The sequence below is a fragment of the Mustelus asterias genome, chromosome 5, assembly GCF_964213995.1.
Source record: "Mustelus asterias chromosome 5, sMusAst1.hap1.1, whole genome shotgun sequence".
NCBI classification, from domain to species: domain Eukaryota; kingdom Metazoa; phylum Chordata; class Chondrichthyes; order Carcharhiniformes; family Triakidae; genus Mustelus; species Mustelus asterias.
In genome coordinates, this window is record NC_135805.1 from 47,143,620 (window position 1) to 47,160,310 (window position 16,691).

The window sequence follows — 16,691 nt, forward strand, 5'->3', positions numbered from 1 at the left end:
AAAAAGATGCAAAAGTCTGAGATCACGTACCAACCGACTCAAAAACAGCTTCTTCCCTGCTGCCATCAGGCTTGCGAATGAACCTACTTCGGATTAAGTTGAGCTTTCTCTACACCCTAGCTATGACTGTAACACTACATTTTGCACTCTCTCCTTTCCTGCTCTATGTACGGTATGCTTTGTCTGCATAGTGTGCAAGAAACAATACTTTTCACTGTATGCTAATACACGTGATAATAATAAATCAAATCAAAATAGTTGAGCAAAGATTTGAGAAACATTGGCTGGAATCCTCCAACCTTGCCCACAACCAGGATTCTCCAAGCGGTAAATTCTCCGTTCTCACTGGCAGATGAGATGCGATACTGGAGAATTCCGGCCATTGTCTTCAGCCTTTTAAAGAAGTGCCTAACAGATGGTCCAACTTGGGTTACTGGAACATTTTCAATTAAATTGTGATAAATGTATATATAAGAAGGTAGCGACAAGTTAGAATAATGAAAGGAAATTTTAGCATTAATGCAAGAAGTTGCACAAAAAAAGTGACAACAGACTTCTTGCTAGAGCAAAAACTTGGATACAGAGGACATACAGGCTCTTTCAGGATGCAACAGCCTCATCTGTACACACCTTACAGTCTGTCAGGAATGTAATTAAAGTGTGACTAAAATGAACTTTAATGCAAACGACAGCCATTATTACTGAGATTACAAGTAAAGTTTATTTTAGTCACAAGTAGGCTTACATTAACACAATGAAGTTACTGTGAAAATCCCCTTTACATTATTACTTCACAAAAATGTGAAACCAGGAGCAACAGGATATTATTCGTTATAAAATAAAGCTAATTCTTATTTAGATGGTTTCACTGCTTGGTTGGCTGTATATCATGTGGCTGCATTGCTCCAGCTATAGGTAGCCGGAGACATCTCATAACACGTCATTGTCTCATGTTAACCACACCACCTGGTTCACTTCCTAAACACGTCATAGCAGTATTACTCAAGTTATTTTTAAACCCCAACTTGGTGGCAGCTCAAGTGAACTATTGATTATTTGGGCAGGCCAATTTCCACCTCATGCACTGCAACAAAAATTGTAATGCTCCACTAAAGGTACCCAGGTTCCAAGATTGGCTGATTACTATTATTAATAAGCTTTTAGCTAAATACTATTTCTGACAGGTGCTGTTTCTCCCCTCACCTTTCTATTTATTCATGATTTATTTTAACAGGTTATTCTGTCAGAGCTAGAAATGTGACTGTGCCCTGACAAAACTCATAATGCAACTAGTTAAGTTCTTAAAAAAATACAGTAATAGCAACAACACTACTCCTTTCCCTCATAACATCTGTTGCTATACAAGTCAGATAATGGCAGATGTCATAGGCCAGCAGATCTGTTCTTGTACCAGACACTGCCTGTGAAACAAGGTCAGACCACAGGCAAGAAGGCATACAAAGCCACCCCGCTCACAACGGAACACACCAAGTCTTTCGATAAAGTTGGTCATTTTACAAAACGAATTCAGATAGTCTTGCTTGATATATACGTACTTGCATTTCCAAAGAATATTAGCAAATCTACTGAGATAGCATTTCCCCTCAGTCGAACCAGGGTATTCCTATGGTTGATGCATTTAGGTTAACCCAGTCCAATTTTTACAGAACGGGAAAATATTGCACCTGTAGAGCTTTATGAAATAATGTTTGAAAAAACAATCCTGGTAATTCAAAGTATACTTTACTGTAAAATATTGAATTGCTCAAGTCATTTGAATGCAGCCACAGAAATAGCAAAGTGGGAACTCTTGTGCCAAAAGTTAAACAATCTGAGTTTAGTAGACTATATGCATAAATTCTGCCATGATGTCAATCTGATGCTATCGAGTGCTGGTAATTACGGGGATTTCCTCAGGTCTACTTGGCTTCCAAGCTGAGAATCCAGTTTCTGAACTCCGTTCAAGCTCCCAGAGTCTGCCAGTACTTTTCAAAACTGCAACACTGGGGGTGGGGCGAGAAGCCAATCTAAAGTAACTGGACACTATAAAAACAGTATTGTTTTTAAGTTCAATAATCTTGCAAATCATTTTTTGTATTTGTATATTACAAACCTTATTTATAATTAGTAAATGCTCAGCTTTTTGGGAAAGAAAGTGACAAAGTCAATTGTTTCTCATCATTAGTAAATGTTGCAGACTACTTGGGTTCGAGATGTTTTCACACATCGTTAATAGCTTCTCAATGGAAATGTAGCTGTCTGCTTCCCTTGGGCTTTATTCATTATTCTCTATTTGTTTCGACAGTCATTTGCTGTTAAAAATCAAAATGAAAGCCCATCAACCGCAAGCAATTATAATCAATAAAACAGGTTAGATGCAGTGAGCATCTCTCCAATATATTGAAAGACTCGCTTATAATGAGATGTTACACACTTCCTTTTTTCACTTAACGCCAAATTTATCTTAACTGGGGCAAATTTAACACACCCATGTGACTAACTCACAGCCCTGACTCAACAGCTGTAACTATTAGAAGTTACCGCAAACTGGAACAGCTCTAAACAAGGTGCAAACAAAACAGTTTTTTTCTGATCAAATGACTTAAATAATTTACATTTTGACACCTGCACCCACCACTTTTGCAAAGTCGTAAAACAACTTAAATTGCTGTCTGCTTTAGCTCTAAGTACTTGCACACAACACTTAAATCCATTTGAGTTGGCCTGTTACACAAAACCAGAACTCCAATCAGCACCCTTAAAGAACTCATGCATTCACTTCAACAAGGGTTTTGTCACTTCAAAAAAAATTACATGGTATAATGTCCGTGTTTATAACCTATGAGTAAAGCTGCAAGAAATTCACATTTTTCAAACAAAATGAAAAGGGTCTTGTACAAAAGCAAACTAATTGATGAAAATGAACTCAGATTCAATTTATATGTGCTCAGTAATCCTGCAGTAAATTAGTTTTTAAAAGTTTAACTTTGAGCAGTAAATACAAATCTAATTTACGATCAGACTGCATCACAATTTAGATTGAGAACATGCAAATTCACAAATGACACTTTTGTTCACAGTTATCTAGAGAAAATGCTGGAAATACTCAGATCAAGCAGCATCTGTGGAGAGAAAAACAAAGTTAAAGTTTCAGGTCTGTGATCTTTCATCAGAAATAATTCTGATGGACAGTCTTAGACCGGAAATGTTAACTGTTTTTTGCTCAAAACTATTTCTGAATTTAGCTACAATCCAGCCTTCATATGAACAGAATTACAACTTACTAGAGAACAATAAACACCCACACAAAATGCACAATGGTTCCCTTAATGCATGATGCTATATTAAAGTTTAAGTTATTTATTTAAGTTCAAAAAAATATTAATTTCTGCTTTCCTTTCCTCCATCTTATTGTTCTTCTTGGCAATGGATTCATCGGCTCAAAAATCCAATCCCTGGGCGTTCAAAAGCTAGTTCCCAAGGCCAGTCGGTACTCTAGCACCCACTTTCCAGTGGCTGTCAAGACAGATACGGATTGCTAGCACCCAGAATGAATAATTAACTGTGCAGTTTCTGCAAGTTTATTAATTGATGCTCAAATCTAATGAGAAAGAGCACTCATTCCATTTGAAATTCTTTTCAAAACAGATTAACTTTAATTGAAGAGTGACCAAATAACATTTCAGGTCCTAATGTGGCTCTTGTTTTCCATCAAATTGACAGCACAAGGAAAACATCCACGAAGAGCAATGTAAAGCTTCCACTAACATTCACACATTTCCATTTCTCAGGTTTTGTTACAGGAATTTTTTTTAAAAAATGCTTTCATGGAGTGTGGATGTCATTGGCAAGACCAGCATTTGTTGCTCATCCCCGATTGCTCTTTACAGTTCCAGGTACAAGTCAAAGAATTGTGCCACTCCTTTTCAGAGAGAATACTAGATTGCACCCCCACCTGGGTACCTAGCACACTTCATTCACCAACAAGTCAGTAGTTAATAAATTGATTTGTTTTGGATGCTTAGCATGGTTCACGTGAAAATCTGAGATATCCATGGGAAGCTAACATATGGATAAGAATTTTAAAACCAACAAGAACAGGGCTAATGGGCAACAGAATTTTGAATGCAGATATTGACAGAGAATGAAGGATAAAATGCCAGTCAGGACAAAACTGAAATAAAACAGAACAGTAAAACAGTGCTGGAAATGTGACGCAACAAAAATTGCTGAAAGCGCTCAGCAGGTCAAAGAATATTTGTAGAGTTGAAGTTAAATTATTAGTCACAAGTAAGGCTTATTGCAATGAAGTTACTGTGAAATTCCCCCAGTCAGGCACCTGTTCAGGTGAATGTACCTAACCAGCATGTCTTTCAGAATGTGGGAGGAAACCGGAGCACCTGGAGGAAACCCACACAGACACAAGAGAACGTGCAAACTCCACACAGACAGTGACCGAAGCCAGGAGTCGAACCCAGGTCTCTGGCACTGTGAAGCAGCAGTGCTAACCACTGTGCTACCGTGTTGCATGTTAACATTCCAGGCATGTTAACATGCAGGTCAATGACCTTCAGTTTGATCTGAACTCCCAATTCAGTCTGGAGGTAAAGGCACAGATTAAGGTTTAAGTGGCAGAGATACAAACAGATTTTTTTGCAATGGATGATATGTGGGGTCAGAATTTCAGCTTACAGTTGAATGGAATGTGTACTGTACACTTTAACCTGACAGTTATCACTGAGGGCAACGCTAGGGATAGGAAGTGGTTTCATAGCTTTAGTCTTCCCAATGTTTAATTACAAGAAACTACTTTACACAACAGGATGTAAATCTTTGGAATTCTCTACCTCAGAGGGTTGTGGGATCTCAGTCATTGAGTATGTTTAAGGTAGAGATTGATAGATTTCTGATTAACAAGAACGTACGGGGTTATAGAGAAAGTGCACGTAAACGGTATTAAAGTCTGATCAGCCATGATATTAAATGGCAGAGCAGGCTCAACGGGTTGAATGGCCTACTCTCGTTTCTATTCCTCCAGGACGAGATGCGAGACAAGCCGAAGACACAGGTGGAGGTAGTATTGAAACAACTGAGTGTTGATCTTTCCAAAGCTAAAGAGAGTCTGTAAATGAGTAAAAAAAAAAGGGGCTAATCCGTAACCCCACCCTAGAAAAGTTAAAGACCAGTGTTTCACTCAGCCGAGAGGCGGCATTGACCGGGTTAGCGAACTGATTCTGGAAGCACCCCCGGGGAGTGAGGCCTAACGCGGGCCTTCAATACCTGGGCAGAAAGTAAAGAAAGCCGCTAGCCTCTGGTCACACTGCATAGATTACAAACAGCCGGTGTTGGTGGGCTGGATCGGGGGTGAACCGCAGCCACACGCACAGTTGGAGGGGAGAAATCAGACCAGGCTTGAGAGCAGCAGAAAGCCGGGCCCAGGGTATGTACACCAGGATCGGCATTGGATTCGGACACGGGGTGGGAGAATACCGAGATGGGGTTTTCCGGTGTTGATGAACTCACTCACCCGGGTTCCTCAGGTTGTACTGACCCTCCATCTTGTCAGCGCCACGACCGCTTCACCGGCTCCGGCTCGCGGACACTGCAACGTCACACACACACTCTGACCCCCGCCCCCGCTGCTGCGTGACGCGCGCGCACCCCTCCCCCCCGGCTGCTGCGTGACGTGACGGACGCGCGGCCGCCCGAGATCGGACTGACTGACGCTTCGACGTTGCCCCGCCCCCCCCATGCTCTCGCGCATACTCTCAGGTCTGGAGCCGAGTGAATGTTTGACCCATTGTGACGTGGCAATAACCTGATGGATCCGGCGCCGGCCGCCCCGCCCACCTCCCCATGTTTACTCCAATCAGAAGCGAACAGGAAGAAGGGGGCTGGATACTAGTGAGCAGAGTGGAATGGGTTGGGATTAGGGATGATGGTGTGGCCGCAGCTCAACACCATTCAGGCTCATTCCGTACACGCTCATAAAACATTCTGTAAATGCAAAATCAAGGTTGACAGTCACAATGAGTGACCCATATGGCTGTACTGACATCACTTTGATTCAACACCCTCTTTCCCCAGTTAAAAGGAACCGAGCAGACATAGACCAAGGAGCCAAAAGAGAAAATGCTGGAAAATCTCAGCAGGTCTGGCAGCATCTGTAAGGACAAAAGGATTATTTCCTGTTTGGAATATTTTAAAAGAATGACTCTGAGATTTCTGTTTTCATCGGGGACATATTTTGGTCTTTTGGTTTGTTTGTTCTATTTTTGTACATCTTTAAAGAGAGAATCTGTGTTTTTGTAAAGAGCCAGTATTTTTCTGTTGAAATGCTGTTTTTAAGTTGCACAAGATTAAACTGAAACTTAAATCAAATATTTTTGACAGTTATACCAATTCAAAAGTCTAAATAAATCTTTAAAATTGTCAAAAAAAAAGGACAAAAGGGTCATCTGGACTCAAAACGTCAACTCTTTTCTCTCCTTACAGATGCTGCCAGACCTGCTACGATTTTCCAGCATTTTCTCTTTTTTTTCAGATTCCAGTATCTGCAGTATTTGCTTTTAGTTTAGATACCGAGGAAAATTTGTAGTATGAAATTATAGTCAGGCTTCCAAAGTTGCAGAACGAACTGCTTGATGTTGAAGATGTCTTCAAGATAACTAGCTGCAGTTGCTTAATTCAATATGCAACATTTGTAGAATCCCTACAGCGCAGAAGGAGGCTATTGGGTCCATCGTGTCTGCACCGACTCCAACAGACCATTCCCGCCAGGCCCTTTCCCATAACCCAATGTATTTAACCCCCTAACTCACATTTTGGACGCGAAGGGGCAATGTAGCAGAGCCAATCCACCCTGACCTGCATACTTTTGGACATGATGTGGAGATGCCGGCGTTGGACTGGGGTAAACACACTAAGAAGTTTAACAACACCAGGTTAAAGTCCATTCAGCGTCTGGAGGTGTCTGTTGCGATCCTCCTCATCCGAGCAGATCCTGTGTATACGGAGGGCTTGTCCGTAGGGGATGGCTTCTTTAACGTGTTTAGGGTGGAAGCTGGAGAAGTGGAGCATCGTGAGGTTATCCGTGGGCTTGCGGTACAGTGAGGTGCTGAGGTGACCGTCCTTAATGGAGATGCGTGTGTCCAAGAATGCAACCGATTCCGGAGAGTAGTCTATGGTGAGTCTGATGGTGGGATGGAACTTGTTGATGTCATCATAGAGTTGTTTCAGTGATTGTTCACCATGAGTCCTAAGGAAGAAAATGTCATCGTTCAGCGTCTGGAGGTGTCTGTTGCGATCCTCCTCATCCGAGCAGATCCTCTGTATACGGAGTTCAGCATCTGGAGGTGTCTGTTGCGATCGTTATCTTTAACCTGGTGTTGTTAAACTTCTTACTACTTTTGGACATTCCAGGTTAACCTGGAACTTCAGTTTTTAACAATAGCTCTATTTTTTTTCAGTCAGGGAACTTGAAAGCAACAAAATTATAACGAATAAAATCAGCTTGAGAGATTTTTACATCAGATTTACAGGTTTTTGGTCTCCTTATTTCTTTGCCTTACGCAGTAGTGACTTCAAACACACTCTGCTTCCCTTTTGGAAGAATAAAAATCCACCTAGTATGTAGAACGTGTTTGACAAGCGATCCAGCACCGTGAAAATATATGGGGGAGCCTCACTCAAAACATTTAATAACCACCTCCCTAATTTAGTGCTTTAGTTAACTAGCCATGAAAATATACATATGCATGTCCTTCATCGACCTCGTGGCACTAGAAGCAGTTTAATTAAGTATTTTAGTTTCATTGTACCCCAAGTCGGAATTCTCTCACATTAAACTAACATTTTACCTATTTATTGAAAAATGCAAGAAGTCCTGCTCCTGTATCATTTTGTGGTGATTGTGTCTGTGCAAAATATTTTCTGCATTTTAGAAATAAATTCTTTTCTTGTTAGAGCCACACATGAGCCTGTCTTTTTTTTAAATTCAGCATATTATTTTACTTTCTCAGCCAGAACAAAGATAACAGCCAGCTACATAATCTACACAATACATTGTTTACTATGCAATTTGAGTCAGATGGCAAAGCGCATTGTCACAAATCAATGCTAGGCACTCAAAAAGGACTGGACTTCTGCTTCGTTTAACAGAATTTTCAGAATTTTCTTTGGTTTCAGTTTATAAAAAAACAGGGTATTGGAGCCCCATTACCTTATGAAGTACTCATCTCGAAGCAATCCTCCTTACAATCCAATGCAGGGAGAGTTAAATGGAGGTAGCCTGTTACATGATATCTACTGAGAATCACAATTCAACTTGTACTCAGGAATCTCAATGCTAAATACAAACCTGCACTACAATTAGTTTGGAGTGGTTTCGAGCTAACAGCTTTGAAGAAGAAGCGACTTTTTGTTCTCTCGCTGCCACAGTTGGAATGCGTATTGCCCAGAACGGAATGAGACCGTGCAGGCCAAGACATTTAGCTAAACCCCAGCAAATTTCAACACACCTGCAGTAGGCAAATGTAAAGACATAGGAACAGAAGTAAGCCACTTGGCCCATCAAGTCTGCTCTGCCATTCAATGAAATCATGACTGATCTGATATGACAATCCTCAACTCCATTTTCCTGACTTATCCCCTTGATTACAAGATGTATTCCCGCCCAACTAGTAATCAGCAACTCCTCCTGGAAGAGTGCATCTGTGAATATCCCACAAGAACAGTATCAAGCTTGGTTGTGTTCCTGTAGATGGACTTGCCTCTTGCCTCCCGTGAAGAACAGCCACTCACATAAGATGCCAGACAGGATTGAGACAATGACAGCTACCTCAGTAACATCTCATATTGTTAACATAAGAAATGCAGTTCAGTTGAGCCTCTGCAAAGAAATAAGTAATTTCCTGTCATTTAAAGTGGCAATGACCTGTCTCCTGACATGTTACCCTGCGAATGGACAACAAAGCAAACTGTGGAGGCTACGTTTACCTCTGTAAAAGCCTTCATGGTTGCTGCCCTGCTGGTGTCTGAGGTACCAGTGAACCTATTTGGGACAGGAAAACGGGGATGAAAACAAAGTATAGTGTCTTTAAAGTTAGGGACACCAGCAGGAGATTAAAATTTCGGAAACCTGACATTCTCTGAAATTATCAGAGTCTGATGGACATGTCTTATGGACATGAGCTATAGCATATTAAACTGGATTAATTTGCTTTGAACCAAACTGCTACAATTTCAGCCTTGTAATACATAAAAGTTACATAAGATAAATACAAATTTTCGACATCTGCGAAAGAAAAATATACCTTTTACAAAGTGCTTGCTTTAGAGCAATTTCTCTATCAGTATCCTGAGCGTTATCTTCATGCATATCAGTGCATTGTTATCACAGTATAGCTACTCAGCATCATGAACACGCTAGCAGAAACACCTTGAACATAGCAATCATTACGACTAAGATCCGAGTGTGCCATTGGGAGTTCCCAGTTTGCTTCTTTGTAGTCCTCTGTACTGTTTGCGGCACTTAAGTACGGTCGTGCGAACTTCAAAAATCTCATGAATGGCTTTGCGGAAACAATGAAAATTGTAGTCTATCAAACCTACAGTGTAAAAACAGAAAAGAAAATGCAATCTAGTAAGGCAACAATTGCATCCAGAATTATATAAAAAGGTACATTCATGTTAGTGCCCTCAATAGTTTGTGGTTTTAATGTGAAGCCGAGGTCAATTGTTCAGGCTTAGCAACCCTGGCAAGTCTGCTTCCTCAATGGATGAATATTTAACTTGGACTAAGAGGATAGAACAAGGACCAAAGTAAAACACAGCTCAAACAGGGCAGTTTAGTTCTGCTCCCATCCACCAGCATCACAGACATGTCGTACAGACATCCAATTAAATGCACAATATCTTAAGTAATTACTTCAGAAACATGCAGGATAAATATCTGGTTGCAAGCTGATATCGAGGTTATGGGTGAAAGTACAGACAGAAATGATTACATTTTCGAATCGTCACAAAGGTTTATGTGTGGCTATCATCTGGGGAAGGCAACTGAAGACATATATTGTTGGATCAGCAAGATATTTTGCAGAACTCATGAAATTAAACAAGGGAATTGTTTTAAATTTTGAAGCTGTGAACAACATTACTGTGTCTGTATTTATTGCCCATCCTCAGGTTCCCTACAAAGATGTTAGTGGGGCCTTCCGAAAGATGTGCAGTCCAAAGGTGCGCAGGTTAGGTGGATTAGCCATGCTAAATTGCCCCTTAGTGTCCAAAAATGTGTAGGTTAGGTAGATTAGCCATGGTAAATGCGTGGAGATAGGGCTGAGATTGGGCCTGGATAAGATGCTCTTTTGGAGAGTTGGTGCAGATTCGATGGACCAAATGGCTTCCTTCTGCACTGTAGGGACTCTACGGATTCCTAATTCCATGTTTTAAAAAAATACTTTAAGGTTTTAAGTAATGTAGTAACTAGATATTTTTATGATCATAATCAATTTTATGGTATTTTAAAGGCACGTAAGTGGCGTTGCCCAAAACACTTCTAGCTATATCTGGCACAGAACAAATTACCTTTGCGCTCAAAGCTTTCTTCCCGAAGAAAACATACTAAACCAAGGAATTTTGTCACCTCTTTTAGATATAGAACTGTTGTGTTGTTCAGTTTTATGATTGCCACAGATTCTTTGTCATATGTGCTTCCTCCACCAAATTCTCGAAGCCTGTAAAAGTAGAGCACAGTTACATTAACATCTGAGGTGGCATTTCAAACTACAGGAGGTGTTTATCACTTCCGCTTCCCTTAGAAAACCAGGGCCGATTCATTCAGCCAACTCCACCAATTTGCTTTGTTAATTTGCAAGTGGGCATGCATTCCCTTTCCCTCCTGTTTTCTCCTCTGCTTTCCTGATGCAGTGACCCATTCAGAAATATATCTAATGGCACCGGCCTACTGTATTACCTTGCATAAACGGCCACCCTTCAACATAGTCCAGGGGGTAAGTATTGGCAAGAGTTTTTGACTGAGGAATGAGGTGAAAACTCAAAACTGAATCCAGTCCTATGTTTCCTTCACCTCCATCCTTACATTTTCTAGCAGGAGTCACAGGAGCTGTTAACTCAGATGATGTCCCCTTTTTCTTGTTTGATAACCATTTGCAGTGGCCCCATTGCTACTTTGGAATGCAACCTGTTAATTCAGTACAGTTGACAATCAAAACAGAAACTTCCCTGATCTTTAAGGTGCAGCACAATACGCCACACAATGCATCTACCCACGGAGCCATTGGACAAGAGGATATTAACCAAACAAGACTTGTTTCAATAGAGCTTTAAGAGGTTCTTGATGACTTTGTCTCCCTTCTTTAAACCACTTAATTAAAAGTCTCTGCTGATAGCTGGACAGAATGTGAAACCAAACTGAGAATTGAACTCAAGATTTTTTTAAAAGCAAATTTTAAAGCTTTGAAAGTAATCAAACTCATGCAAATATTAGTTAATTCTTTTAACTTTTCAATGTTAAATACAATTATATACTCCTAACAGAATGCTAATGATTAACAATGAGTTAGGCAGTACTAAAGAAGCTATGGATACAGTATGTTCTGTGCCAGATATAGCTAGGAGTGCCTTGGTACAGTGCAACTTACATGCCAAAGTAATGGATTGGCAATACATGGATTTGGATCCGCATCTTCCGCACAGCTGTGTCACTGTGGGAAGTACAGAGTGGTGGACAGGCTCATTCCAGAGGAAGGATGGGAGAGAATAGAACTCTTCAGGACAGCCATCGTCAATTTACAACAGTGAAGACAGAAAACTGTAGGCCACCGGACTGTATGGCAGCAGATGGTACTTGACAATGATAAGGAATAGGAGAAATGTTTAAATACTAAGGAGAGGGGGAAATAATCTGCTTATACATGTAACATAGCAATTTTTAAACTGACACTTTGGAGTTTGTACAGTCTTTTGCAACTTCCACTGAAGAAATGTAGTTAGTTAAAATTGCAGATGTGCTAGTCACAATGTTCCAAAGCTCTCTAGATTCAGGAGTTGTGGCTTTGAATTGAGAAATTACAAATTTCACTCCATTATTTAGGAAGGAAAGGGGAGAGAATAAACTACAGACCTGTTAGCTTAACAGAGGGAAGTTCTGGAATCTCATCAGGGACACTGAGTGAGAACTTGGAGAAATATAAACTGATACAAGGAATTTATCTGGATATTGCACCTTGGAAGGATATTTTGGCTTTGGGAAGATGAACAGAGCAGATTCATGAGGATACCACTAGGGCTTAAAGGCTTAAATTGAGGATAGGCTCCATAAACTTGGCCTGTAATCCTCGAGGTTTAGATGATTGAGGCGGTGATCTAACAAGCGCTTAATATGATAAATATGATTCTGACAAAAATGCACTACTTTCTTCCTGTGGGGGAATCCAGAACAGCAACGCAACTTTAGGCCATTCAGGAGCAAAAGTAGGAAGTACTGTTCACGCAAATGGCAGTGGAAATCTGGTACTCTCCCCCAAAATGTTGTGGATGCTGGGTGAAGAAAAAATTTCAAGACTGAGATAAACCGATTTTTATTCATGATGTAGAGATGCCGGCGTTGGACTGGGGTGGGCACAGTAAGAAGTCTCACAACACCAAGTTAAAGTCCAACAGATTTATTTGGTAGCGTGTGCTTTCGGAGTCCTGCTTCTTCATCAGGTGAGTGGAGAGTTGGGTTCATAAACAGAGCATATAAAGACACATACTCAATTGCAAGATAATGGTTGGAATGCGAGTCTTTACAGGTAATCAAGTCTTTACAGGTACAGACAATGCAAGTGGAGAGAGGAATAATGACAGATTAAAGCCAGGACACTCAGTAGGATTCTGCAAGCCCAAATCGATGAGTCAAGCGCCATATCCTGTTTTTATGAGGATGCCTTTCAGTGTTTGTAGGTCTCTGTTGCGTTCCTCCTCATCTGAGCAGATCCTGTGTATTTGGAGGACTTGTCTGTCGGGGATGGCTTCTTTAACGTGTTTAGGGTGGAAGCTGGAGAAGTGGAGCATCATGAGGTTATCCGTGGGCTTGCAGTGCAGTGAAGTGCTGAGGTGACCGTCCTTGTTGGAGATCCATGTGTCCAAGAATGCAACCGATTCTGGAAAGTAGTCCATGGTGAGTCTGATGGTGAGATGGAACTTGTTGATGTCATCATGTAGTGATTCTTCGCCGTGAATCCAAAGGAAGAAAATGTCATTGATGTATCTAGTGTATAACGCTGGTTGAAGGTCCTTTGCGGTGAAGAGGTCTTGTTCGAACTTGTGCATGGAGATTTTGGTATATTGAGGTGCGAGTATGGTCCCCATGGCTGTTCCCTGTGTCTGGATGAAGAACTGATTGTTGAAGGTGAAGACATTGTAGTCCATGATAAAGAGGATGAGTTGCATCTGGGGATTGGCAATTGTCGGTGTTGAGTACTGAGGTAGTTGCAGCAATGCCGTCGTCGTGGGGGATGGTGGTGTAAAGTGCTGAGACGTCCATTGTGACGAGGAGTGTTCCTCGTTCAACTGTTCCATGGGTGCTGAGTTTCTGTAAGAAGTCCATAGTGTCGCGAGACAGAAGCTGAGGGTTCTTTGTACGATGGGTTTCATGATGCCCTTGACGTAGCCAGAGAGGTTCTCGCACAGGGTCCCATTGCCCGATACGATGGGATGGCCGGGTGTGTTGGCCTTGTGTATCTTCAGGAGGCAGTAGAGATCTCCAACGCGGGGAGTACGTGGGATGAGAGCACGGAGGGTGCTCTGAAGGTCCAGATCAAAGGTCTTGATCAGTCTGTTGAGTTGGCAGGTGTGTTGTTTGGTCTGATCTGCGTGTAATTGTCTGTAGTGTTTCTGATTGTTCAGTTATCGGTACACTTCTTTGCAGTAATCTGTTCTGTTCAGTATGACAGTGGCCCCTCCTTTGTCTGCTGGTTTGATGACAATGTTGCTGTTGGTCTTGAGAGCGCGGATGGCGTTGTGTTGTGCTTGGGTGATGTTCGGGGCTTAATTGTGAGTGTGGATGATGAATCTGGCATTGACGCGTTTCCTGATGGCTTGGGCATACATGTCGAGTTGAGGGCAATGGCCTTTCGGATGGGTCCAATTTGACTCTTTCCTCTTCGGTTGCTGCACCACAGATCTCTCCGTCGACTGTTCCGGTTCATTGGCTGTTTCATTGGGTTTGCTGATTTTTATTCGTTAGGGTAGCAAGCGACAGCGCTCAAAGCATGATACATGGGTCTGGAGTACAGATCAGCCATGATCTAACTGAGTCACGGAACAATTTCAGGAGAATGAATGGTCTACTGCTGATCCTATGGTTGGAATTCTACCACCTTGCCTGCCACAAAATCGGTGCATGCAAAGGGTCCGACAATGGAAATCTCCATTGACCTCAGGCGAGAATTTCCGGTCTCGCCCTAGCGAGGCCATAAAATCCCGCCCTATGTTCCTAACTATTAGTCCTCATCAAAGTAGGAAGTGCAATCATAGAAGAGAACATTGTTCCATTTCAGGTGTGTCATCATCAGAACACATAGCCAGCCAAATGCACAAGATAATTCCAGCACCCAACAGAGGAGATGAAAATCCTGCAGTAAATGCTAACACAAATACAAAATTTAAAAAAAATCTCTTTGCCCTCAAGTCAATTTATTTTTGCTTAAAATTTTCATCACTAGACATTTCCATGAGAAAGAAATGAAAGAGAAAGAAGGAGAAAATTAAAAACTTTCAACTCATCAACATTATGGAAGGTGAAAGACCGACCAAGACAACATTGAATAATTGGGTCTAACAAAAGCTTACAGAGAGTTTTAGCAGTAGATGGGCTGAGGCAGGAGCAGGAACAGGCAATGTTATGGAGGTGGAAGTAGACAGAATTTGTGATGGAGAAGATTATGGGGTCAAAGCACTGCCCAGGATAGAGTCATAGAGGTTTACAGCATGGAAACAGGCCCTTTGGCCCAACATGTCCATGCCGCCCTTTTTTTTAAAAACCCCGATAGCCCACAATTGCCCCATATCCCTCTATACCCATCTTATCCATGTAACTGTCTAAACGCTTTTTAAAAGACAAAATTGTACTCGCCTCTACTACTACCTCTGGCAGCTTGTTCCAGATACTCACCACCTGTGTGTGAAAAAATTGCCCCTCTGGACACTTTTGTATCTCTCCCCTCTCACCTTAAACCTATGCTCTCTAGTTTTAGACTCCCCTACCTTTTAGAAAAGATATTGACTATCTTCCTGATCTGTGTCCCTCATTATTTTATAGACCTCTATAAGATCACCCCCTCAACCCTCTACGCTCCAGAGAAAAAAGTCCCAGTCTATCCAACCTCTCCTTATAACTCAAACCATCAAGTCCCGGTAGCACCCTAGTAAATCTTTTCTGCACTCTTTCTAGTCTAATAATATCCTTCCTATAATAGGGTGACCAGAACTGTACACAGTATTCCAAGTGTGGCCTTACCAATGTCTTGTACAACTTCAACAAGATGTCCCAACTCCTGTATTCAATGTTCTGACCAATGAAACCAAGTATGCCGAATGCCTTCTTCACCACTCTGTCCACCTGTGACTCCACTTTCAAGGAGCTATGAACATGTACCCCTAAATCTCTTTGTTCTGTAACTCTCCCCAACGCCGTACCATTAACTGAGTAAGTCCTGCCCTGGTTCAATCTACCAAAATGCATCGTCTTGCATTTATCTAAATTAAACTCCATCTGCCATTCGTCAGCCCACTGTCCCAATTGATCAAGATCCCATTGCAATTGGAGATAACTTTCTTCACTGTCCACTATGCCACCAATCTTGGTGTCATCTGCAAACTTACTAACCATGCCCCCTATATTCTCATCCAAATCATTAATATAAATGACAAATAACAGTAGACCCAGCACTGATCCCTGAGGCACACCGCTGGTCACAGACCTCCAAATTGAAAAACAACCCTCTACAACCACCCTCTGGCTTCTGTCAAGAAGCCAATTTTGTATCCATTTAGATACCTCACCCTGGATCCCGTGAGATTTAACCTTATGCAACAACCTACCATGCGGTACCTTGTCAAAAGCTTTGCTAAAGTCCATGTAGACAACATCAACTGCACTGCCCTCATCTACCTGAAGGGAATGTTGAGAGGGAGGTTGTTTGGATCAGTCTGAGACAGTAGCAAGGGAGGTAAAACAATTGGTGGCTTGGAGATAGAGTTTGTGGCAGGGCTGGAAAAAAGGATCTGGTCTTTCCAAATGTCTAAGTGTAGATTGAAATTCAGATCCCAAAAAGCTCATAGAATAGAATCCCTACAGTACAGAAGGATGCCATTTGGCCCATTGATCTGTACTGATCACAATCCCACCCAGGCCCTATTCCCGTAACCCTCATTTACCCTGCTAATCCCCCCGACATTAATGTCAACTTAACATGGCCAATCAACCTAACCCACGCATCTTTGGACTGTGGGAGGAAACCAGAGCACCCGGAGGAAACCCATGTCAACACGGAGAGAAAGTGCAAACTCAACACAGACAGTGACCCGAGGCCGGAATTGAACCTGGGTCCCTGGAGCTGTGAGGCAGCAGTGCTAACCACTGTGACACCATGCTGTTAGAAGACAGTTCTTATCCACACTTCGACCTC

The 16,691-nt window shown here is 41.8% G+C and overlaps 2 protein-coding genes across 4 annotated transcripts in view; both read right to left on the reverse strand.

The window, feature by feature from the left end:
• ube2j1 (ubiquitin-conjugating enzyme E2, J1) overlaps positions 1–5,641 on the reverse strand; it is a 36,630-nt gene extending 30,989 nt beyond the window's left edge. Inside the window, exon 1 of one of the 2 annotated variants that reach the window (XM_078212485.1) lies at positions 5,528–5,641. In XM_078212485.1, coding sequence (XP_078068611.1) covers positions 5,528–5,558 — 31 coding nt within the window. In that variant the 5' untranslated portion in view covers positions 5,559–5,641. The remainder of the gene's footprint in view (positions 1–5,527) is intronic. The other variant, XM_078212486.1, reaches the window with a different exon arrangement.
• A 2,343-nt stretch (positions 5,642–7,984) lies between these two features.
• The window catches only part of LOC144493507 (ras-related GTP-binding protein D-like), a 33,391-nt gene continuing 24,684 nt past the window's right edge, over positions 7,985–16,691 (reverse strand). The window contains exons 6-7 of one of the 2 annotated variants that reach the window (XM_078212488.1): positions 10,643–10,733; positions 7,985–9,608 (exon numbers count right to left, since the gene is read on the reverse strand). In XM_078212488.1, coding sequence (XP_078068614.1) covers positions 9,603–9,608; positions 10,643–10,733 — 97 coding nt within the window. In that variant the 3' untranslated portion in view covers positions 7,985–9,602. Of the gene's footprint in view, positions 9,609–10,584; positions 10,734–16,691 lie in introns of both variants that reach the window. The other variant, XM_078212487.1, reaches the window with a different exon arrangement.